At 46.5% G+C, this 24788-nt stretch overlaps 1 protein-coding gene across 1 annotated transcript in view; it reads left to right on the top strand.

The window, feature by feature from the left end:
• Positions 1–5386: 5386 nt before the first annotated feature.
• LOC144167161 (anoctamin-4-like) overlaps positions 5387–24788 on the top strand; it is a 46615-nt gene continuing 27213 nt past the window's right edge. Inside the window, exons 1-9 of the mRNA XM_077696521.1 lie at positions 5387–5441; positions 5857–5991; positions 10591–10696; positions 13327–13387; positions 17219–17301; positions 18861–18923; positions 19898–19972; positions 24249–24407; positions 24750–24786. Of these exons, the coding sequence (XP_077552647.1) occupies positions 5915–5991; positions 10591–10696; positions 13327–13387; positions 17219–17301; positions 18861–18923; positions 19898–19972; positions 24249–24407; positions 24750–24786 (661 nt within the window). The 5' untranslated portion in view covers positions 5387–5441; positions 5857–5914. The remainder of the gene's footprint in view (positions 5442–5856; positions 5992–10590; positions 10697–13326; positions 13388–17218; positions 17302–18860; positions 18924–19897; positions 19973–24248; positions 24408–24749; positions 24787–24788) is intronic.

Genomic DNA, 24788 nt, shown 5'->3' with positions numbered 1-24788 from the left:
GTTTGGGTTACCTTGGCTGTCTTTGCTTCTGCACTGTTCTTTTCGTATATCATCGTTAGCTTTCTAGTTTACCTTAACCACTGCGTGTCCACGCTTTTCATGTATAGGTACCTAAAAACTTTAGCTGTCCGCCTATGTTCATCGATTTCTCTCGACCTTATCTGAAAGCATATTTTACTCTGAGCTTCTCGAACTTCAAACAACGCTTAGCCCATATCTCCGTGCACTGCTTCGTTAGTTGTTTTACCATGTGCTTCTAAGTCCAAACAGTGTACCGTTTTATGGTTCACTTCAAAGCATGAAAGTGCGTCTGACTTTAAGCCGAGTACTGCATTCGCAAATGTGGTGCGCTGAACCATTACTCCTTTCCACATTCCTCTCACTACTTCATATTTGTTATACCCCCACCAGCTCTATGCTTCATTATAGCTGCGTTGCGCTTTCCTTTTTTCTTAAGTTGCTCCTCGTGAGTTCTTAAGTAGTTTTACCCTTCGTTTATCCACACTCCAAATATTTATATTACTTCACTCTGGGTAATTCTGCATGCTGAATTGATACTGAGTCAGCAATGGTGTCATTGAAAACCATTATTCCCGATTTTTCAATGCTGAAACTTTACCCGAGGTCTGTGGCTTCCTGGCCACTAATATTTCAGCCGTTGCACATCACTCTGGTTATAAGTTAAAAGAACTGTGTCGTCTGCGTATAAAACTCCGGCAGTACGCTGTTGTACCACTTCGCCTCACCACATATGCGCTTAGCTGAGCCCTAATTGACTTTCTTCCAGTTTCTTTCTAACCGTACCATGTAAAGCGTAAACAGCTATTGGACTCAAAGGGCATCCCTGTTTCACTTCTCGATGGGTGTTGACCTGCTGTGCGCATTTCTGCCCTTCCCATGTAAGGTGCAATGTATTATCTTTATAGATTGCGATAAGAAACTGCATTAACTCATCTAACCCTTGTTTCAGCACCCTCCACAGCAGTTCTCTGTTTACGTTGTCATATGCCCCTGTAATGTACAAGATCGTAATCCATAATGGTCTATTCTGAGCTTTTGCAATTTAAATACACCGTGTTATCACGCACAAGTGTCTCCCTGCCACCCGCCCCTCCCCCCCTCACACTTTCGCCAAGCGTCGCCGCCGGCTAACGTCTCGTGCAGACTCAGAATACTGCCCTCCCCCTCACACTTACGCAACGCTTTGTTCCTGCTGTTTCTTTGTTTTCGCTCGCTTGGTTATGACGGCGTCGCCGCCGCCAGGGCACAGTAGCGGCCGCCAAAGTTCTGCGCAGTAAAACAGGACAGTTCATTCATTTTGGGAGTAGATAACCATTCCCAGCTGCATCCGACAACAAAAAACGACTGCATGCTTCGCAGCATCTCCCCTCCCCCCACCCCCTTTGTATGAAGGTACATCGTAGCGATGCTAAAACTGAATTGCCTGCTAAACCAACGCCGCGTGTATATTAGTACCTGTCGCGCCACGAGCTTCCCTAAGGAAACAGTAGGAACGCCTAGTTCAGCCGCTTATTCGCAGTGTGCCGTACGGAAGTGGGCGCCGCCCCTCACGTCACCGCTCGAGCTTGGAGTGCAGCTTGACAGGCAGACACCGAAATTCCCCCGCATTTCCCCGAGGGGGAGAATGTGAAATTGCGAATGCACGGTTGTCGGCCGGCTTGCGGCGCTTGCGCTCGGCCCCCGCAGCCCACCGCCTCGCCGCCTTCTCTTCCATCTCTTCCATCGGGTTTGTAGTATCACGTGTACACCACGCAGTTATCAAGCCGCTATAACGCCGCTGAGTCGCCAACGCACGCCGCTGACGACGTAGTTTGAATGCGTTAAAGATATAAGGCGCGTCAACACTGATATCACCGTCGCGTCCGTGGCTTGATCGGTAGAGCGTCGCGCTGCGGCCGCAAAGTCCGCGGATCGAAACCTGGCGCCGGATGCTGTTTCTTTATAGAGGAGCACTGCGGACGCCGACGCCGCCGCCGGCGGTGGATGGTTTGGGGTCGCCTATAAAGTGTATTCACACTTAAAAAAACATGCATGCGTAGGAGCGTCACCTCATAAATGCTGGAAAAACCTTGGAAGTTGTTTCTATTTCCGCAAAGCAGTGCTGCCAAACGGGTGACTGCCCGGAGCGGGAGAACTCGAGAGGGCTAGAGCGTGGGGAAGGGCAGGACAGAGCAACAGGAAAGTGGCTGTTTGGCCATATTCGGACGCCGCGACAGGCAATGTCGGCCAAACAAGCGGAAGGGAATTATCTAGTGTTGTACGGCTTGAGGCAAGCCACATGTATGACGATGGCGTGTTACGTCATCGCAATGTCGTGTTTTTGTCATCGGGGGCAACGCGATAGTGGTTGAGCTGGCCAACACGTCGTTGAATTCTGTATGATAAGAAATATCGTCGCCGTGCTTCTCAGTGCATTGACGTGGTCGTTAGCCTGCATGGCGTCCAAGCCTACGCTCCGCCTCCGGAACAACACTTGGCGTCTTGGAGTCAACATTTGTAACGCCTGGCATCCACCAGCTCCTGGCCTTTTAAATGCAGAGCGTTTCTTTAACTCACGATGTCACCCGGCGTAGTCGGCGTGCCTCGGCGTCCGCAACAGCCGTTCCAGGTGCGCCCTCTCCCCCACTCCTCCTCTCCCGCATCACGCTACCCTCCTCGCTCTCAACAACAGGTCCGCACCCCTCCCCCTACACTATATAAAAAAATAATACTTACCGGCGCCTGGTTTCGATCCCACAACCCTGCGGGCGGAACGCAAGGTACATGGTGCTCTACCCACTGCACCACAAAGCCGACATAGAATGGAAGGCTACGAACGCGCCTTATATCCTTGACTCATTCAAACTACGTCAAGAAGCTGCTGATACAACGCATTCACTGCCTGTGGGCGGAACGCGAGGTACATGGTGCTCTTCCCACTGCGCCACAAAACCGACACACAATGAAAGGCTACGAACGCGCCTTATATCCTTGACTCATTCAAACTACGTCAACAAGCTGCTGATACAACGCATTCACTACCACCAACTCCCCAAACACTAAACGTTAACGCAATACACCCACCCCCTATGCGACGCGTTTACTCGAGTTCCCCTCGCGGGGAAATGGGCCCTTTTGTACCGACACGCTGGTGGGCCTCCTCCGCCCGCTGTAGGTCCCTTCGACATCAGCGTTAAGGCCGTCACTCTGGAGCACGGCGTCGAGCCTCGTCGTCAATCTTTTCCGTAGACGTGCTCAAGCGGAGCATACGTGTGTTTTCCTGAATGGCTGTGCTGCACGAGAACGTGATATAAGGGAGGATTTCGCCCCCATTATGAGCTACATGGAAAGCATATTCACAGTGGTGCTGAAGCGTTCTGATAATCAAGTCTTTGGGGCTGGTACGCCGTTGTCTTGTGAGTGTCCGTGCTGTTGTAGCTTAAGACCCATTGCATGAACTCTGCACTTGAGGTCTGGGCCTCTGTGTGGTAGCAGAACTTCGTGGAATAATAATTTGGCGGTTCTTGTGTATCCGCTTGGAGAGAGCGGCTGTTTTTGTGTAGTGCTTCGGGTAGTCTGTGTCTGCAATGATGGACCTATAGTAGGGATCGGGACTAGGTCTATTCAGATCTGTTGGGAGGGTATGGATAGTGCGGTGGTGGGCTGCAGACGTCAGGCGGGTTACGGCGGCATGTACCACCATTGCCCGTCCTGCAGCTCGGAACGTATTAGGTTACACTGGTTGTAAGACGGCGTCTGTACTACTTGTACGTCCACGGGAATGACAGAAGGTGCTTCGTTCTCGTTCCGGAGTGTTTCTTCTTTCAAGGGCACATTTTCAGACCTAATACAAGGAAGTTCGTTTTAAAGACGAACGGCACGGCGATGTTACGTGTGTCCTTCGAAGTGATCGTGTTACTGAAGTCAGAGTCGACACCCTTTGGGCTGCAAGATGTCTGTGTCAAGACACTGAAAAATACGTGTTCACCACAAACTGGAGGGGGTGAGGCTACGGGGGTTGTTTTTATTTCTGTACGTGGACGGTACACAATCATACGTCGCTTGCGTTTGTGTGCATTTTCGTGCCGTCATTTTTGACACAATTTGCGAGCACAGGTGGGATTGTGTATACGCGGTGTTTAATCTCGCGGATTCCTTTCCTTTGGGCTTCCTTCAAGCAAAAAAGGACGCTGTCCTTCAAGCGCTTGCCCGGTGCGAAGTTTTCAACAAAGCGTTTGCAGTACACTCGTAGAGCAAAGATTATTCTCACGCCCTTTCCTCCTAAGATCTCCGGGAGTTTGATATAGCTGACGCGTTCTCTATGTCGGGCAGGGCGTCTTCGGCGTTCGCGACGTGTCCCAAAAACATCAAATATTCGTACATGAGGCAGCGCATTTCAGCTTTCAGCACTAATACCGACGATCGGATTGCCTAAAATACTGAGCGTGGTCTCGCAAAGTGCTCTTGGAATCTCCCCGCGAATACGACAGAGCAATGGAGGTCAACAAGACTGGTGTGCCACTTTATGTGTGCCAGCCGAGTTCGCCTGACTTTTTGGAACCTTGCTGGGGCCGTTGTCCACCCAGACATATACATTGTAAAAAAAAAAAACAAAAAAACGTGGAAGCAGCAGGCTTTTAGTTATGTGCACAATTGTGCGTCGACGAATCGATTGAGGGTTCGTCATCTGAGTGTATTTATCGCGGGGCGCGGTCCATTCCAGAAGCTTCCTATCATATAGAGAGCTGCGTCGATGAAACCCAAACAGTTAAGGTGGAGGACGAGCACATTGCAGTCTCTACAAATAAGATAGCCGGGGAGAAAGTAAGCAGTATAAAAGGTCAGTCGATGCCACGGCCCGACGTTAGGCCTAGCGTTACTTTTTCAGGACTATCGTTGTCAGCACGTATCCGCATTTATATATAAATAAGTTCCACGTTGGCTGGCAGGTTCTAAGTCTCAATATGAAGGTTACCTAAAGTCAGGCCTAAAGATAGGATGATAGGCCTGACGTAACTCTATGAGGTCTCATTTACTGCGAAAAGTCATCATTGAATTCAACGTACTTCAAGCTGCGGCATTAATCCTTATACCTCAAAGCGAAATGTTAGCTCTAAGCACCGACGCTCGGGTACATACCCGTCAGTTTCAGCAGTTATTCTTAAAACGCAATACGCAGCCATAATGTGGCCCAGAGCCTCAGAATATTTCGGGCGGCTCTGGCCACAAAAGTTAACCCTACATTATAATTCTTCCAATTTCGTGCCTTGCCAGCCGGGTAAGCTTTATCAAACCAGTCCAACAACGTACCTGAGTCAGTGAACTGTGCGCTTGATGTAGTTTACTTTGTCGACCCATCGCCTTATATCGTTGCAGATCCTGTACGCCGAGTGGGGCAGAGTGCGATGCTGGTACAAGCAGCAGCCACTCTATCTCATCAGGTAAGTTCAGCCTAATGCTGGCTGCTACAAGACATGGTAGAGGGTAGGAAATAGTACAGCACATAATAGATTCTGAGCAGCGAAAATTTCCCGCCACCTAAAAACTAGAAATAAAGAAAAGAGCACGCATGAATGTTACTCGAGGGGATAACTAAACATGAATTTGAGTTTGCCCAGGTAGCAACAGCTGGAGAAGTTGTAGTACCATACTGTCACGCAGTGAAGACGGAAGCGTTGTTCTTGTAGAAATGAACATTCATTAGAGCGAACTTGTGCTCCGCAAATAACTCAAAGAATACACAAGCGGCGAAAACGCCGTAAATAAGACGCCGTTCCGTTCAGCTGGTCTGCGTTGAAATGTGTTAGGAGGGCAAGGACGCATTGATACAGGCTAATGTTTATTGGAACGTCGCAGGCGCTATTTCGGGGAAAAGGTCGGCCTGTACTTCGCCTGGCTCGGCTTCTACACGTCGATGCTGATCCTGCCGGCCTTCGTCGGGGTATTCACGTCGCTCTACGGACTCGCAAACATGATCACCAGTGTTCCCGCGTGCGTATCGCCTCATCTACTTTATAGTGAGAAAACATTGTGCCACATGAGGCGAGAAACCCGGTGTTGCAAGTATAAGGTAATCCCAAAATTCCACGCCCACTTCTATAGTAAAACAAAAAAACCCATGTCAGGACCCAAATTTCGCCCTAGGAGGGCGTTGAAAGACAATGGTCCTCACAATTACATCTATCAAGGCACGCAAAACCCAGCTCAGTGTTCATTGGGTAGCTTACATGATTGGAATGGTTCTACTGTCCTTAACGGTTCTATCAAGTTGCCACAATAGCTTCGTAGCATCTGTTTTGGGTCCCGAATTTTTTTTAGACTGGTCATACACCCAATGAGGATATCTACAATGGGTGCACAGCTACCATCATCCTCCATAAGGAGAGCAGTGAAATGCCTATAAGGAAGGGCGTCAGACAAGGAGACAGAATCTCTCCAATGTTATTCACAGCATCTTTACAAGAAGTATTCAGAACGTTGGATTGGTAACAGGTCGGAGTAAGGGTTAATGGAGAATACCTCAGTAACCTCAAATTTGCTGATGACATTGCCTTGCTAAGTAACTCGGGGGACGAATTGCAAAGCATGCTTTGCGCTCTGGACAAAGAGTAGAACCGTGGGCCTGAAAATTAATATGCAGAAAACCAAAGCAATGATCAATAACCTCGGGACAGCACAGCGGTTTGAGATACGTGGCGAGGCAGTGGAAGTGGTATGCGAATATATTTACTTAGGCCAAGTTGTGACCCCGGATCCTAACCATGAGGCAGAGATAATTAGTAATATAAGAATGGGGGTGGAGTGCATACGGCAGAAATTCTCAGATAATGAATGGCAGCCTACGTAAGTGGATGACAGCTGCATCTTACCGGTACTCACCTACGGGCCAGAAACTTGGAGGCTCACTAAGAGGGTTCAACTTAAATTGAGAACGAGTCAGCGGTAAATGGAGCGGAAGATGATAGGTGTAAGATAGGGACAAGAAGAGAGCGGAATGGGCCAGGGAACAAACGCGTGTTAAGGACATATTAGTAGAATTTAAGAAGAAGAAATGGACGTGGGCAGGGCATGTAATGCGAAGGCAAGATAACCGTTGTTCATTAAGGGTAACAGCGTGGATCCCTAGAGATGGCAAGCGTTGCAGGGGGCGGCGGAAAGTTAGGTGGGCAGATGAGATGAAGAAGTTTGCGGGGATATATTGGTAGCAGTTAGCACTGGACCGGGGTAATTTGAGAATAATGGGAGAGGCCTTTGCCCTGCAGTGGGCTTGGATAGGCTGGTAATGATGATGATGTTGACACCCACTGAAGGAGATCGTTCATTGACGATGGCAACTGCCCTCAGTACCCTGGATGGGTATCAAACACTGGGACGCGCGGTGACAGTCTCAAATACTACTCAGCGTGTACGCCACATGCAACACGGATTTTGAAGTGCATTTAATTTGTCTTACGTGCTTGGAGGCTTTATGGCTTATGCATTAAAGCATTATGGCTTTCCCCGGTGGTACTTCCACTTCCACAAAGCGCGTGTGCCGCGCTGGTTCTATTATGTTAGCGTAATAGCAATTTGAGCGTGCTAGAGCGGAGTTCCCAATGGTTTTCTGACTGGTTGCATACCCATTCAAGGAAATATTGGCCAATAATAAGTGACACGAGCGGCCATGTCACAGCTACTTCCAAGAGCTCGTGTTCGATTTACCAGTTGTTGAATTTGGCTACGACGCCAGCATACCTGATAGGCCGGACAGCACGTTTGAAACTACAGGTTACAACCAAAAAACCGAAAGAACGTCCAGTATGAGTGCGTGAATAATGGAGAGCAATCAGAGTAAATTAAAAGGAAGCAAAGTGTAATAAAGCTAACAAAAACTAAGGAAATTAACCGGAATCAAAGAGAATTTAGGTGGGCCAAAGTAATTTTGGAGGCAAAGCAAAAAAGAGTAATCCCGGTGACTTGCGAGGAATCAAATTTAATAAATGTGGACTGCAGAGTAACTGAAAGTGAATTGAAAGAAATTAAGGTGAATTAAAATGGAGGAATGGCTGAATGAGGGCGAATCAAAGTGGGTTATGACGCGTAACTAAAGGATTAGAGTGGATGGCTCAGCGATATGGCGCCGCCGATTTGCGCTGTCTTGTTCTATCTGCGGGCCATTTGATGTTTTTTGCAATCATTGGCCACTACACCTCGGTGGGCTAGTACTATACGCGCCGAATCCAATGGGATATTTAGGTGTGCTTCGGTTCGAGTAGGCGCTGGACGGCGGCTTTGGCTCAGTCGGTCGTACAATGCTTTCGCTTCGGGAATACTATCCCAGAGGCGCAAATACACTTGGAAGAGAAGCATAGCATTTTTGAGACATGTTTTAAGGGCGGAGCACTTTGGGGGCCCGGCTTGCCATCATAGATCGTCCGGAATCACAGTAGCTGCGACCGTAGTAGCGCGTAATGCGGCGTTACGCACCCAAGCAGGGGCTTCGAAACGATCACCGGTTCTCCTGGCCGGGATCGTACCGGTGTCCCTCGCGTTACGAACGCTACGCCAATCCCAATGGGGCTCACAGGTACACGTTCCTCATACGCTAAATGTTTGGGTTGATATCTACGCTGCGCCGTGGACAAAGAGGGGGCCGCCTCTAGGCCACAAACAATAAACATCACGAATTAACGCATGAATTACTCAAAATTAATGAACACTCAACCCAATGTGTCTTTGTAGCATGATGATGATAATAATGATGCTGCTGATGATTACCGGCTTCCCATTTGTAATGGGGTGGCGTTGCACAGCGGTCTTAGTCGTAACGCCACAGCACAATCACCTCGCAAAAAAAAAAAATAAAAAAAATAAAATACCTTTATGCAATTTTTGTGCAAGTATGACTTTTTCGTTGGCATGTCTTCCCAGATTGTTCTCTGCTCTTTCCCTGGCATCTTAAGGTACGGCGGCAGCCTTTCTTGACCACTTTCTGTACCAACGCCAGGCTGATACTGAAACTAGCCAAGAGGGGGCGCCACAGCTTCTTTGGCGAATCACCGCTAGGCCATTGACATCTTGCACGTTCAGTGGAACTACCTAAATTTTTTACTAGTACTTGTGGCTCGCGCATTTGCCTGGTGGGGAATGCTGGTCAAGTATCGAGTCTATTTCAGAGCGACACCTCCGTTTTTGTAGGCCCTAACCAAGAAAACACCTCCTCCCGTGAAATCATCGTAGCGTGGATCTAACCTTCAAGCTCGGCAAAGGTCAAACCAGCGCCTCATTCGCTTGCGCGGAGTGTAAAGTAGGAGGAATGAACGTTTATTTCAAATATTTAAAGCAGAAGGGTGGCCGCCTCAGTCCAGGTAGCAGCGTGCTTTCGCTGCTCGGGTGGCCAACTGGACCAGGTTTTGCTGTTCCTGCAGGTCGGAGCTGGTCAGCGCGAATTCCCCTGTAAAGAAAGAAATGATAAAAAAAGAGCCAAGGAAGACAGAGAGAAAGAAAAAACAAACAAAAGAAGGAACAGAAAGAGAAAGCGTCTCATTGCTCGTTCCTACCAAGGGGAGAGGTGTGTAGGGAGGGATATAGGTAAAGAGTAGGAAGCGTGCCCCAGGAAAGGTTGCAAGGAGGCGCTCGCTACACCCAAGTTCACTGTGCCCCACCGCGGTGGCTGAGTGGCTAAGGCGTTGCGCTGCTGAGTACGAGGTCGCGGGTGCGATTCCCGGCCGCGGCGGCCGCTTTTCTGATGGAGGCGAAAAACAAAAACGCCCGTGTGTACGATATTTCGGCGCACGTTAAAGATCCCCACGTGGTAAAAATTAATCCGGAGCCCTCCACTACGGCGCGCCTCATCGCCTGCTTTGCGTCGGCGCATTAAACCCTACAATCAATCAATCAATCAACTTCACTGTGCGTTCGAAATTACAGCTGAGACGGCGACGGCGCAACTGTGTGCGAATTCTCTGCGTTCTTAGTTTACCAGTGTTCAAACACGGCCTTTTTTTATATCGCAATTTTTTTAAGCGTGTCGTCGCGCTTAAAGAAAGTGCGTTATCGCGTCGTCTTCTCTACTGTAAAAAATATGTAAGCCACGACAAAATTTGGAGGGACTACCAATATACAACTTTGTGGCGTCACTGCCAGTCCGCGAATGTGTATCTCTGGTGAGCATTGTCAGCACAAATGGCAGCAAACTCAACGAAAGTTGTAACGATATTCTTGCAGATCTTCGATCCCACCGGTATTTCGTTCGCTATGTAAGCAGGTAATCGAGAAAACAATCGCTCGCTTCCCATTTCCAAGCATCCGAGGGTACTGGAAATGTGTTTGCATGACCTCCGCAAACGAGAAAGTGCTCTCTATTGTCCAAAGCTAAAACAAATGTTTCTCTCGCATACGTGAAGAAGCTCGTCGTAGATATTTGCGATGGGGACGTGGTGAGAAAATTTCAACGTATAAAGTGGTAAGCAAAAGTAGGCTGAAAAGAATGCCCATATTGTGCGGAAAAAAGACACAAAACCAGCGCAAAAGCTCCTTTGCGGTACAAACGACAACGGTATCGAGCACATCGTGACCTTTTTGGAACTCTTCCCAATCTTTCATTCGCAGGTCTGAGACTTGCGACCGCAACCTATTCGGCAACCTCACCCTATGCCCCAGCTGCGAGAAACATTGCGCCTACGACTTCCTCTACACAAAATGCACCATAACAAGGGTATGTATTCGAGATGCGCAAAAATTCTGCTGTTTCTCTACGTTCAGCTCGGGGAAATTCTGTGGGCACTGCACTAACAAAGGACGACGACACGGGGTCGCCATTGCTGTCGTGTTGGCTGTGTGCTTGTGACCCGCCTGTTTCCCTGTTCAGTTATCAGCGATGTTTGAGTAACAAAGAAGCTTAACCCTTGAACGTATTCGGAATCCCTCCTCCACCGAGGAGGCAGTTAAAAGCGATTTGCGCATGTAAAGGCATTGTGGTATTATCCACTCAGCTGTGTCGAGGGAGGGAACACGTGGAGTATACGGCCATAAGGCTCTTAAAAGTACTGCGAAATAACAGATCTCGGACTGCACTTGCAGTTCGGTGTTCCCGTGGAGCCCCGTGAAGCAGAAGGAATATCAGAATTTCAGGGATCCCCAAAAACACTTGCGCTGGTTAAAATTGTGGTGTACAGGCTTCCCACATTTCTTCAACTATCGACGACTGTAGGGAAGTTTCGTCCTGCTCGCTGTGACTTCAACCAAACCCTGAAGCTGCAAAGGAAGCCCTGCAACAGTTACTTAAAAGGGATTTAAGCAGTCATTCTGTCAGACAAGGTAAAATTGTGCGGCCTTTGTTAGTGGAAAGACAAGGCGTTAACTTAATTCCTTTTCAAGGGAATATTACAAAAATACACATATGAAATTGTCGCTTGCGGTTGCGTTTAGCGTTTTTCTTCATCATGTGCAGCTTTCCCGCTCATGACAGTCCTTTCGACAGTGATTACTCTGCGAGTTTTTAGCAAAATGAAAAGTTATTTTGCGGTGAATTTGGGGTGAATACTTGCGTTGTGCACAGTTTCAAGTCACGCACGTTGCGCGACTAGGTTCCTGAGCCATGGAAACAATCCCATACAATTGCATGGGGGGTAAGATTTGTCAGCGAATTACCCAGAAAATATTCAGAATCTTGGTAACTTCTTTTAGTGTTTTTATTTTCACGTTGACTTCTGGCTTTATGCCAAATATCACTGTCCTAAAGTGATTTTGCTAGGTTCGTGACAGGTTAGACTGTTGAGCGAGAAAGCTGGGTATGAAAATGTCCAAAATGAGCTGCCGCATAGGTCTCGATGTTACTGGTGGCCTTGTAGGGAAAAAGAGGCATAGAAAGGATGCTGAGTAGTCAATTGCTGTGGTTTCATTACGGGGCTGTTTAGAATTTTCTTTTTTGTATAATTCAACGTGCGCCTAGATCAAAGCAAAAAATTATCCGGTCGGGCTGTCCTGATAGGTTCCTGACCGGTTAGAATGTTGAGCGAGAAAGCTGGGTATGAAAATGTCCAAAATGAGCTGCCGCTTAGGTCTCGATGTTACTGGTGGCCTTGCAAGCACTGTGCAATCCCACTACAGCACAGATGTGCAATGTAAACCTGTATAATCCATTTAGGTGATAACAGCACTGTTTGGAAAAGGAAGGTTATGCTTTTGCAATGGGGAAGCTGCTCTAAACACCATTAGTGCAGGCATGCTTACAATCGACAATGCTAGCAGGGAGAGTTTGGGACAAAACCAGACATAAAACAGTTATTTTCCTTCACACAATACTCGCTCACCAGAATGGACAGCCTGAACGAATTATTTTTTGCTTTGATCTAGGCGCACGTTGAATTATACAAAAAAGAAAATTCTCAAGAACCCCGTAATGAAACCACATCAATTGACTACTCAGCATCCTTGCTATGCCTCTTTTTCCCTCAGCTCCTGAGCTGTTTCTGTAGTATTAGATCATATGCAGCCAGCCCACTTCAGCACTCTTGAACGCTTTTGACGATTGAAGAGGACCTGAAACAGGTACATTATAGAGGTTTCGCAGCGCCCATGAAATACTAGTATCGGAACACTTTCTGGGAATAACTTCAAAATTATAAGTTGTCTCAGAGTGGCTCCGCGCTTTCTTCCTCTTTTAGTCTTACTACTCTAAAGAAACGTGCGCCTATCCCCTGCGTTTCCTCTAGCTGGAAATATATGATATTGGTGGGCGGTCAAGCTACAGGGTTGGATACATCCCCGCGACGCAATCTGTTAAATATTTCGGCCATGTAACACCCAATACTTCTGGTCCACAGCGGTCTTAACCTTCCGCCATCAGTCACTGGGTAATTTTTTACATCAGTTCACGCAGCCACAGGCGAGGAGGTTCAGCTGCGACGGAGAAGGGTGGTGACCTTTCGGGGCTGTTGGCTGGTACCCGACAGTTGACCCTTACCCCACAGTTGACTCCATACCCATAGCACTGTCCCCCCTAATTCACCCTCTACAAATAAAATTTAGTGTCTATAGTGGACAATATTGCCACGTTCTAAGCTAGTGCTCTCAATTATTCAAGCCAACAAAAGAAATGATGTGGGTTTGCCTGACCGTTCAATTGTTAGCGAGAATCTTGATGGAGATGCAAATGGAATTTTTCGTGATAATCTTACACGAAAAAGTTCACAAACACCACTTTTATTCCTTTGAGGCACTGGCATTTCGAAAACGTTTGGTGTTCCTTTTTAAACCCGAGTCCGAGCATTAAACTGGAAAATATCCCGGCTTCTTCATTGGGTGTACTGAAACCTCGTTCTGTTCCTTTCGTTTCCCATCTAGATCATTTCGATATTCGACAACCATGGCACAGTCGGTTTCTCGGTGTTTATGTCACTTTGGGGTAAGTTTTTGGTAATACCACCCACGTTTCTTGATTGTGACGATGTTTTTTAATTTAATTCAGCAAACGCCCAAAGCAACGAAAAATTCGTTCCTTGAAACAAAAATTGTTCCATCACGTCGCTGTAACATAATACATAGACAAATCCATGCGCGAAGTCATTGGCTCTGTAAATAAGACTTCCAACAACCAAACACAAGATTGCTAACGTGATTTTATTCCCAGCCATGCCAGTTCAACCAAAATTCTATAACCTTCAAGACATTGAGTTTTAAAACATAGCCTTCTACAGAATGAACCAAAACTCCCGTCTTATAAACAGAAGCCAATGGAGAGTCAATAAGCATTTTATTGCGAAAACACAATAAGCATTTCATTGTCGCCAACAGACGCAATACAAGGTTTTAACAGACTGTCCATTCATTTTATATATTGCTAATCGAACTGGTAATTTTTATACTGTGGTCGTTAGACAGACCATAAACTTTTATTACGAACACGCAGCAAGCATCCTATTGCTCTCAATATTTTGAGTTTTAATAGACTCTCTATTGCGTTTCTAGAGCTGACCCACGGACGTCTCGTAGTTTATCGGTGCATCTATATAGTGTGTTATTTCCCTGTGGGCCCCGGCGCATGAACCGAGTACGCGCGATGGGCCAACGTCCCTTCGTCTTGGGAGCACGTGGGAGTGGTGGTGTCTGGGGTGACGGACATCACCGCCGGACATTGGAGTCTCTAAATAGATCCGCTTTTAAACCTCTCCAGAAACGCTAATTAAACCTTACTTACAAGCAACATGATGTTACGACTACGCTAAAACAATTTCATAGAAAGATAATTGAGATTAGTAAAAACCCGCCAGAATCACTATTAAATGTTAGCTCATGCAGAATAGGATGGTATGATTGGGAACATTAGAATGTTATAAAAATCTAATTGAGATCAATATAATAAAACCCACCAGAAACTCTATTCAAACATGACTCCCACGCAGCAGGGTGTTACGAGTAAACCCAATAAGAATTTTACAAAATGTTCAGATAAATTTACTTCAAACCCAGCAAAAATTACATTAAAACTTGACTCGCAATCAACAGGGTGTTACGACTATACACAATGAAAATTTTATAGAAAGCTAATTGAGATAAATCTAATAAAAACCCTTCAGAAGCTCTCTGAAACAAGACTTACACGCAACAGGCTGTTACGGCTATACTCAGTAAAAATTATATAGAAAGCTTATTGAAAAAGTTTTATAACAAAGCCCCACAGGAAACTTATCACAAACTATATTCAAAACAGGAAAGGTTAATTGACCTGAACTTTAAATAAACCTAGGTGTCAATTATTAATTGAAACTAAATAGAAATATTCTGTAAAATGTTAACACAAGGATCCTATTATTCTTTTGAGCAATCTCTATAACAGGTTTATTAAATATCAGTAAACATTTTTATAAAGGCTGTATTTGTAGTACACGCTATGTTCAAGAACTCCTCGTGAAATTTCAGTCAGAATAAAAGTCTCGGTGACGAAAATTATTCTTACGCCATCTGCAGCCTCGCTTTGACGAGGAAAAACAAAATTTGAAACGTGAAACTGATTCTGGAGTCCATAGAAGGTAGCTTGTTCTAACTGCCCAAGTTTTCCTGATAAAGCCTCTTTCATCTCTCTCTGTTAGTACGTAGCGAATGCTACTGCGTAGGAGGGGGCCGCAGATGAGGACCGAGCTTTCGTTGCAATTCTTGAGGATACACCAACACTTCAAAAACTTGCGGCCTGAACACGCATATAGAGATGCACGGGAGTGTTCCGGAAATTGTGTGACCGAAATTCTTATATCACTTGTGGAATACCGCCCCCCGCCCCCCGCGTGGTTTATATATGGCTGACGTATTTAAAACAAAAATGTGGCAGTGCAATTATGCCTAAAGCCACTAGCACATCAGGCGAACACGGCGCAATGACGAGTATTCAAGGGCAAGTTGCCTGGAACAACAAAAACGTTCAGTAAAAAAAACCTATAAGGGGTCACAAGTGCCCGTGCAAACGGAGTGCATGAACTGCAGAGTACAAGGTCGTTAGTTCGAACCGGAAGGAGACGTCGTCTCCGTCCGAAATAATGGAAGTTCAAAAGAACGAAAGTGCAGAGTTACAACAGTACACTGCGATTGGGAAGCATTGGAGTATCAAGTTGATGCTTGAAGACGTCTGTGTGTTCAGTTTGAGGACGACTGCCAGCACTGTTCGGTCTAACTAGCTAATGTAGCGGAATGCCTCCACGTCCTGATACATGGTGTCCTAATCTGTCAGCGCACATCACACCACTCCACTTGCAGTCCATACTGACTTAACCCGTAAAGATTACGTCTTTTAAGTCACAAGCCCGTCTTTCACTTACAATCCTGAAGCTTGTCTTCCACTCCGACAAAAAAAAAAAAAAAAAAACTCCCCGAGGTATGCCTGCCAAATTGCTTAAGTTGCAGTCCCGCACGTATTAGAAAAAAATTCATGCAGGGCGAATAAGACAGCAAAAAAGAAAAAAAGAAAACCAATCCGGCATACCGTGTTCGGACACAAACAGCTGCCGCCTGTTTGTCACTATGCTCGAGGTCAAAGTGACTGCGTGGCACACTAGTCCCAGCCTGCCGAACTGACAACTATTCCTGGGGTCGTGGCATACAGCACGACCGACGGCTTGGAATTTTAGCAGGGCTCTGGAATCACTCGGCGGTTATTCGAATCGTTAATGCGGGCGACCTGCGATCAATAACTGCCTCTGCTGAGGTCTCCTTTGGCTGAACCAAGGCTTTGGTCGTACCTAAAAAAAAGTGGAGTCAGTTACAAGACAAAAACCCTGCTAAAACCAGCAGGATGAATGGCAACGGAAGGGTAACAATGCCAGAATGGGTGGGTTCCCTTTGCAAGGCGCGGACGCTGCTGTACGGGATCTTGCAAAGAAATTGATTTCTAGTTTCTCACGGTTTGTGTGGTGCCGCGCTGTACCCAGTTTAGATGCAGCCATGTAATTGTACCTATAATTTCAGCCTACATGAAGTTCATTGGGGCGAGAAATAATGTTCAAGCTGCCTTAAAGTATTTTCTTCAAATTTTGCTGAGGCAAATTCATTCCACAAATCAGCAAAAGGTGTCTTATTTTCAGCAAATCAACTAATTATCATGGGCAGGGGCACCCGAAATCTGTGTGTCGCGGCGATTTTCTGCTTTTTCGTTCACTGCGGAACTTACTTTACGGTCTAAAATTTAACAAGGCCATAGTTTTGTCATGGCTTGGAACATAGTGTTGGCGCTCTTTGACTGCAGATGTCATTACGTCATAAACATCAACATAATATGCGAGGGGAACATACTCAAGTTCTGCTGCCTAACGGTTGCCTAACCATGAGTTTGTTAAACTATGTTTCTTCCCGGCATGTTCTCATCAAGGGGTGCTGTGAAATCGTTTTTTTGTTGCAGCGGTAGCTGCTAATGTGAGGACCTGCCGTGGCGCTTTCGGGTAACTGTGGCAAAAATGAAGGAAGGGTTGTTTGGCCCCTCGTGTGCTCCCGGAATCATTTAGATTGAAAGCAGTGGACGTTTCACCCCCCTCCTCCCCCCCACCCCCCCACAGGCACAGATCCACTACAGCTGGGGTTACGCTGTGCGTTGGCTTGAAGTACGTTTTTAAAGAACATGCGTATGCTCTACGTGAACAGTAGCCTTGATATTAAAAGGCCTGACACGTTTCAACAAAATTGTGCTCGCAACATTGGTTCCTCAAACGCACAGTCGAAGGCCTGACCTGTTGTCGTTGCTATGTGGTTGCAGCCACCATTTTCATCGAGTTCTGGAAACGCCAGCAAATTGTCTACGCCTGGGAATGGAGCCTGAGCAACGTGGACACGCTGACGGTCAGTGCGGCGCAGTTACAGCGAAACGGAAGTCGTCAAGTGTAGATAAATCTAGTCCCAAAGCAAGCGTGTTTGATAGTTTGACGTAGCCATTCACGTGCGAAGCTTGAAAGAAATTTATCTTTATTTATTTCCGGAAAGTACTTTATGTCATACATCTGGTGTCGTTCATCCAGCTGTCAAACTACATAAAATGTATTTCCAAAAATTGCCTTACTACGATTAATCTATTCTCCGAGCAATGGGGCGGCTTCAGACACTAAGCACGCTTATCCTTTCAGTAAGGAATGAAAACAATTTGGTTTACGAATTTTAACATTTTGTCAGAATTTTTTATCCGCGCTCAACCTAGGCGCCAAATATTACCGCGTTTGCCGTATTTCTTTATTTTATTTAATATTATTTGTGGAATACTGCAGGCCAAAGGCCCAAGCAGGAGGGGCACAAATACAACCATAGAATCAATACAGGCGTAACACTGCTTGAGTGAAAAATACATCTTATAAAAGCTTTTATGAGATGTATTTTTACTACGCATTGTTTCTTTCTTTCACTGTCCTAGGAAAATGAAAGAAAAAAACAATGCATCAAATTAAAGCATCCGAAGACAGTCGGGGTGGGAGGTTAAAACTTGCAGCAAATAAACATCAGGTTTACGAAGCTGTAACGTCTGGTGGTACTGAACGGGCAAGTTGCTCCTTTCTGTGATGGTTCGCTAGGAGAAACAAAAGCCAGATAAATTAGTCCGAGCAAAATAAGGGGTTAAACATAGAGCATGAGCGGCGGTCGCGTGCTGGGTTGTAACTGGAGTCACGTGATCAGAACGAGTGTTGGTGTTAAGAAAGTCCTCAAGATAAAGCTACAACCAAGTGAGAAGTCGATGAGGCAGATATTTAGTAAGCACGTCGACCAACTATATTAAATTTTTCCCACGCCAGTCAACTTGAGGCGGTGGGCAATGGCAGGCGGTATTCATGACTGGTTGCGTTGTTAAAGAAATATGACAATTTTTAGTAATGATTTAGCAGTTAAAGAAATTATTTATGTTTGCTGCGCTTAGTGTAAAGTCGGTCGTAGCGCCTACATAACCATCACATCTTTTATTCTGCCTGTCGTGCACAGGGAATGATAGTTTCATTGATTTATTTCGAGGTTTAACGCCGCGATGGTACACGGTGCGCCCTATTGGAGAATTTCGGATTAATTTCGCCACCTGGGGTTCTTCAACGGGCAGAGGGAATGTTACCACGAAAGGGGTAATGTATCGGCCCCAGATAAAAAGGCCATGAAATTTCATACGGACTACCTGGGTCGGCGGACAGTACAGTATAATGACCAAAGCTTGTCCTCCGTGTCTGGAAACTGGCAGGCCTGTTGAACTTTATCTTAGGACCATGGCGAAAAGACCGCTACCTTTTCAAAAACTCAAGACCCAGAAGCCTTGCCAATGCAATTTATTTCGCAACTCGTTGATACCGGCCAGTGTTGAAAACTACCAAAGACATGCACGTCCAAGAGGAGAATGATTTTCGTCTGCTAATTGCTTTTCCTGCTTGCAGGAAGTGGTGAATCCCGAGTACGAAGCGAAAGCACGCGTCTACAAGCTGAACCCAGTCACCTTGGTAAGAAAAAAAACATGGTTTCATAAGGGCCACCATTGTGACACATTATGCTATTTAATTCTAGACAAGCCATCATTGGCGAACGTCGGGGGTTGAGGGGCGGGTGGCGGGAAGATAAGGGGCAAATAAATGAATTGACGTGTCTGCTCAGGCTAGTACTTGGTGTGTACTATCTTGATCACAGTTAGGGTGAACACGGGAGCGCTTGTCACTCCGTGCGCGGGAGCCGCCTTTCGGCGTTCCGGGTAACTTCGCACGCATGCGCAGTTCGTTTGCAACGAGGCTACGTGATGCGCGTGCGAAGTTACCCGGAACGCCGACAGACAGCTCTCGCGCACGGAATGACACGTGCTCCCGTGTTCACCCTAATTGTGATCAAGATAGTACATCATCGGGAAGCGCTGACCTTATTTTTCCTCGGGTTGTGATCTTGATAAAAATTTCCAAGAAGCAAACTCCTGCTACCAATAAATAAATATTATCGATATTTACATTCCTCTTATAAGCTGCGCAGAAATCTTACGGTGCGTTGACGACTGCTGTAAACACCACTAACAGCTGTTTGGCTGTCGCGCTGGAAAGCAAAATCAGAGATAACAAAATGATTGTAAACTTACGGTACGTTGCACTGTGTGCCAGGGAGTTTTTACTTCTATTCTCAAATATATAATATTTGTTTCAGTTTTTTTTTAGATTTTGATGTTTTCTATTGCTTTTTTTTCTCCTTTCAACTGGTCGTTCTCTTTTTCAGAGGGAAGGGGTTCTAATTCCTGCGTAGCGTACACCATTGACAAAACTATATTTAGGTTATCACTCCTGGAATTATCGCGGTTAGTAACACAACACAAATCCACAAGTACATTCTCGTTGGCCTGTTATTACTCAACTCACAGGGTTTGTTACCTGAAATAAGCCCTTGAATTCAGAGGAGATACAAGCTTGGGATGTACTGGCATGTATTTTTTTCTTTTCAGAGGTACGAGCCCCACGTCCCTTTCTGGGAGAGGATTGGAAGGGTTGCAGCCGCCAATACTATCCTCGTCTTTATGGTGCGTTTTTGCGATACGTCGAAATCACATTTAAATGACCGGATACTTTGTTAGTTACAGGTTGTAGGTTATCGAGCTAAATTCCGTTGTGTAGTTGAGTGCGATGTTTGAAAAGGCACTCGAGGCGTGAAGGGTGAAGGAATGTCAGTGTGGCAGTGTTGTACACGTTCCTCCCAAATAGGAACGAAAGCTAGTTCCTCGTTCCTTGCCAATTTTGAAACGAGTTCCCGTTACAAGTTCCTTTATTGCGAAAGGAACGCGTTCCAGTTCCACTTCGAAAATTGGAACGTGTCGTTACATTAACGTTACAATTAGGTTTTTAAATTAAAATATAGTGTCGCATAATCCTGGGTCGAAATTAGGTGAGACATTTAAAACTCACATCGAACTACGTATATTATACGAATATTAACACCACCGGCAGCAGATTATCTGGAGATAAATATAATCAAAAGAACGCTCCTAGGCGAATTTTTTCAAGGAGCACCGGACAAACTCCAGACGGCTCGAGGACATTTCGGTGCAGGATATTTCGGTGCGGAAATTTCGGTGTACGGACATATCGGTGTACGGGCGTTTCGGTGCACGCGCATTTCGGTGTACGGACATTTCGGCGACCAAATTATCTGGTGCTTGCCTGTTTGCGACAGCCGTTATATTTTTATTTCCGCTTAAGTGAGTTATGGACAACAATCTGTAGAAGTGAATTTATTTTTTTGATTGATGCCATGTTCGATCTTTGCCAGGTATTTTTTGAAATTTTACATTTATATATTTTTGTTTAATATCTCTTCCTGGGGACGCCTGTTAGCAGCCGATTGAATTCATTAGCACACGTTTTTTTTTCATTTATGACAGGTTGTTAATTCGCTCTTTTTTAGCTAAGACAATTACCCGTGTTTACGATGGTCTACCGCCTCTTTTGTATTTTTTTAATTACACACAATCAAATTACATAAATTACATGCACACTCTCAATATCCAAAAAGTAACAAACATTAATTAGCCCCCCAGAATGAAGAAAACCTTATGAAGAGTATTAAGTAGGCTGGGCTGCCTTGCTAAAATGAATTCGCGAACACTGCTCTAGGATATTGTCGGGGAGGAAAAACGGGCCTTTTGGAAAACAGCCGCAGGTTCTAATGTCCTAAATGCTGATTAAGCGCGTACCGGTTGTGCATATAAATTCCACCCATTGTGTTCGGGACAACCAACCTTCGTTTAATGTTTCCAAGCCTACATTTACCACATTTTCATTCTTTGTTCTAGCACCCCCCCCCCTCTCACCTCCCACCTGTACGCTCGAATCTCGACCAGATTTCTTTTTCAGCCATATTATTTTGGGTTTCCCCTGAAAATCCTACTGGCGTGGTGGAGTTCGCGGTCTCCGAAGCGTCAGCGCAGTGATTTTTTATTTTTTATTTAGAACATACTGCTAGAGGAATTGGGTGATACATTCAGAACAATGACATAGCCCACTTCGCGTTTAAAACAGAGAAAAAGCTTTACATTCACCATGGGCGCACGAAACCTCTATAATGTGACACAAAAAGTCACTCAAAAAGCCGCTGAGAACACAATGGCCACTATCGTTTGCTGGCTACGCTCTTCCGCGCGTCGCGATCATATCGACGGCACCCCCACTCCAGGAATCGCTCTTTCTGCGCCTTCAGTCGCCCCCTTGGGAATTAACTGTCGCGTATATCATGGACACCCCAGGTATACATCGCTTCCTCCCATTATAAGGAAGAAAAATAGGCTAGTGTGACGAGAGCGGCAACAGTCGTCTTCAAGTTTTCGAAGTCCAGTCGACGCAATGGTGAAGCACAGGTGACACCCCTCTCTCTCTACTTAGGGGGATGATTGCCGGCGGGGCTCAGCTTTCCCCTCCCCTTGTTGGTTGGCGATCGTTGGTTGGTTAGTTTTAAGTAGAACTGACACCGAATGCAACGAAGGCGAGATTGATTGAGATAATAATTAAAACGAAATGCACACGCTCCTGATCGACCTCGTTTTTCTGTTGTTGTTTTTTCGCGGAAATTTTGCTGGGGTGGGGGGGAGGGGGGAGGAATAGACTAAAAGCAGCAGCGTCTTGCACCGTTGGGTGAAGTGAAAGGAAAGCGCTTTGGTAACACTTAAAGTATTAGGGTTGTTCACATGAATGTTAAAATAACAAAAAATGGTTGAACGGATCCAAATTAACAACGCTAATTTTTGCCATCTGCTACAGAAATTGGGTTTCACGTGGGAATGCTCCGCCAGGGTTTAGCGTTCGTTTCCACGAACGGCGGTGCAAGCACAAGTCTCGAACGTAAAATCATATCAAGTCACGAAATTACAATGTTAAAGCTAAAATGTTCAAAGAATGCCTGGGACATCCCCTCACTCAAAATGTCTGGGCCAGGACGTCGTGCACCAAAATTTCCGTGCACAGAAATGTCCACACCGAAACATCCTGGACCGAAATGTCCGACACCGAAATGTCCGGATCCCGTTTAGCAGTCCGTCCGTTTCGTTGCCTACGTTGTTACCGGGATCTGCTCTTGAGCGCGCGGAAGGGCGAGTAGGAAGGCTGCGGAGGCACGGACATGGCGAAGGCACGCCCGCGGAACTAATCCCCCTACCGCGACAAATGCCCAACTGCCCAGCCGGGTCCCGGTCAACCCAGTAACAACGCATACGGCAGAACGGACGGACTGCTAAAACTCTATTCTTTCCCTGCCAGGGAACAATTCTATCGGCCAGACGCGCATTCTGGGCTCCCAAGACAAACGATGAAGGGTGAAAAGCATACTCCCGGCTACGCTATTCACCCGTCGAACGCCGCGTAAGCAACCAGCATGAAAGCAAGCACAAGCTGCGGCCTGCTGCGTGGTTATTATTCTGCCTTTGACCTTCGAGGAAGCACGTACGGCTGAAGGGCAGGCAAACTGACCATCTTATAGGAAGAGAAACGCAGTAGCGCTTTGTGGATTTTTCTACTCGAGCCTTGGCATCAAAAACAGCCAAATCTTAGCAATGTAACGGCAGGAACGCCGTTCCTGCCGTTCCTTCAAAAACGTAACGAGTTACCGTTACAGTTTCACCGACCCTTAATGGAACGGTGGCGTTCCTCCGTTCCTCCAAAAAGGAACTAGTTCCAGGAACGCCGTTCCTTGTAACGCCGTTCCGTACAACACTGCAGTGTAGCCAGGGATACCAAATCGGTGCTGCGAAATCGAGCAACTGTCGACTCAAACGCTTGTCGTTCAGACAATTAAGCGTTTACTCTCTCATTCATCGGCATTTGGAAGTTTGTTACTGACAGACAAACTCGGCTCACCGGCATCTCGGAAAGCTTACCGTTTAGTTTAAAATTGCGGCTTGCGCTAGGCAGTTTCCGGTTCCTTGGATGCTCCTTCGCGCAGCTTTCATTTGCGAATGCCCTTTAGGATGGCGCTAGTGGCGTACATGCACGCGCACTGGCTACGCCAGCACGCTCGTTTCTAGCCCAGGAGGCGTTCTTCTCAAGATGTTTGTAAGGCGCTGACCTTATATCTCTGTGTGAAGGTCACCTTGCGAGGTACGGAAAAGGGGTACAAAAAACGTTGCAAGGTGCAGAAAATCCGAGAGCGGGGCAGGGAAACAATCGCTACGGAGGAGGACGGACCGTAGAACGTTCTGGGCGTGCCTGGTATACGCCATGGTAAGACTTGCAAGTGCCAAAATATTTAGACAAATGATGTAAATGACAGAGACATGCGCATGTTTCTGTCCTTTACTTCCTTTGTATAAATATTTTGGTGCGTGAAAGTCTTGTCATAGAATACCATGTACCCACACGTTGTTATGGTGTAGGCCACTGCGTGGGCACAGAGCTTCGTTCCATATCGCTATGCTTGACAAGGCACGAAGCCCCAGTCGCAGGCGGGGATGACAGAAAGTACGCCACGGTGGAAGAGGCTAGAGCGTCTCGATATTCTGCTTGTGGTAACTGCCGTCGGGAGAAAGCGGGTATGGATGAAGCTACGGCAGCGGCCTGACGAACGCACGGTGAAAGTTCAACAGGAAGTTCCACAGAAGATCAATAAAAGGTCCATCTAGGCTTTCGCCTTCACATTCTTAGAAAATTTTAAGCATCCCCCTGATTTTTTCGCTCTGTAGATACCGTTCCCTGTCTTACACTCATCGCAAGAGACATTTACGAATCCAGCCGCTCATTGTTATCTTCTGCACGCATGCCATTCGCCTGCCGCACTCTTCCGAACACCGTGCCTTCTCATCTGGGCTTGCGCAGCTCTGCGTCGTCCTGTGCACTGTGATCGGAATGATCGGCTACCGCATCATCATGGTTTCCCTCCTGTCACAGAGCAGCTCGTGGCGCCCAATGGCGCACATCTTGACCTCCGCCAGCGGGTCCCTGATCAACCTGTGCATCATCTTGAGCATGAACAGGGTGAGGTTCTTTAACACTAAGGGCAGCCGCGCGCGCTAATAGCCTGCCCACGGAGAGAAATGTAACCACGGGAGGTTGGATGGCAGCGACCAAGCAGCAAGCTTAATTGCTATTTGAATGAATAAGGAAAAAAAAAGAGGATAGGCAAGAGAGTGTAGGGGGGCAAATGAACGTAAAAAAACAGAGCGCGTGGGTGGAGCTGGGTAAAGCAAAACTCCCGCTAATTGTACTCTGATTTCGCTGCTTGTTTACACGTCGCAATAAAGAAACGCGTTTTTGTGAATGTGCAGCATCAACTTTTTACAAGCGTTGCGTTACAGATGTTATTGCTGCTTTTTCCAGCTTTACAGTTGGGTGGCGACTCGCTTGACCGACTTAGGT

The sequence above is a fragment of the Haemaphysalis longicornis genome, unplaced genomic scaffold, assembly GCF_048455015.1.
Source record: "Haemaphysalis longicornis isolate Haplotype H1 unplaced genomic scaffold, Haemaphysalis longicornis Haplotype H1 scaffold_2, whole genome shotgun sequence".
Classification (NCBI taxonomy): domain Eukaryota; kingdom Metazoa; phylum Arthropoda; class Arachnida; order Ixodida; family Ixodidae; genus Haemaphysalis; species Haemaphysalis longicornis.
The sequence above is the reverse complement of the archived record's forward strand: the minus strand, read 5'-3'. Positions and strand labels throughout refer to the sequence as shown.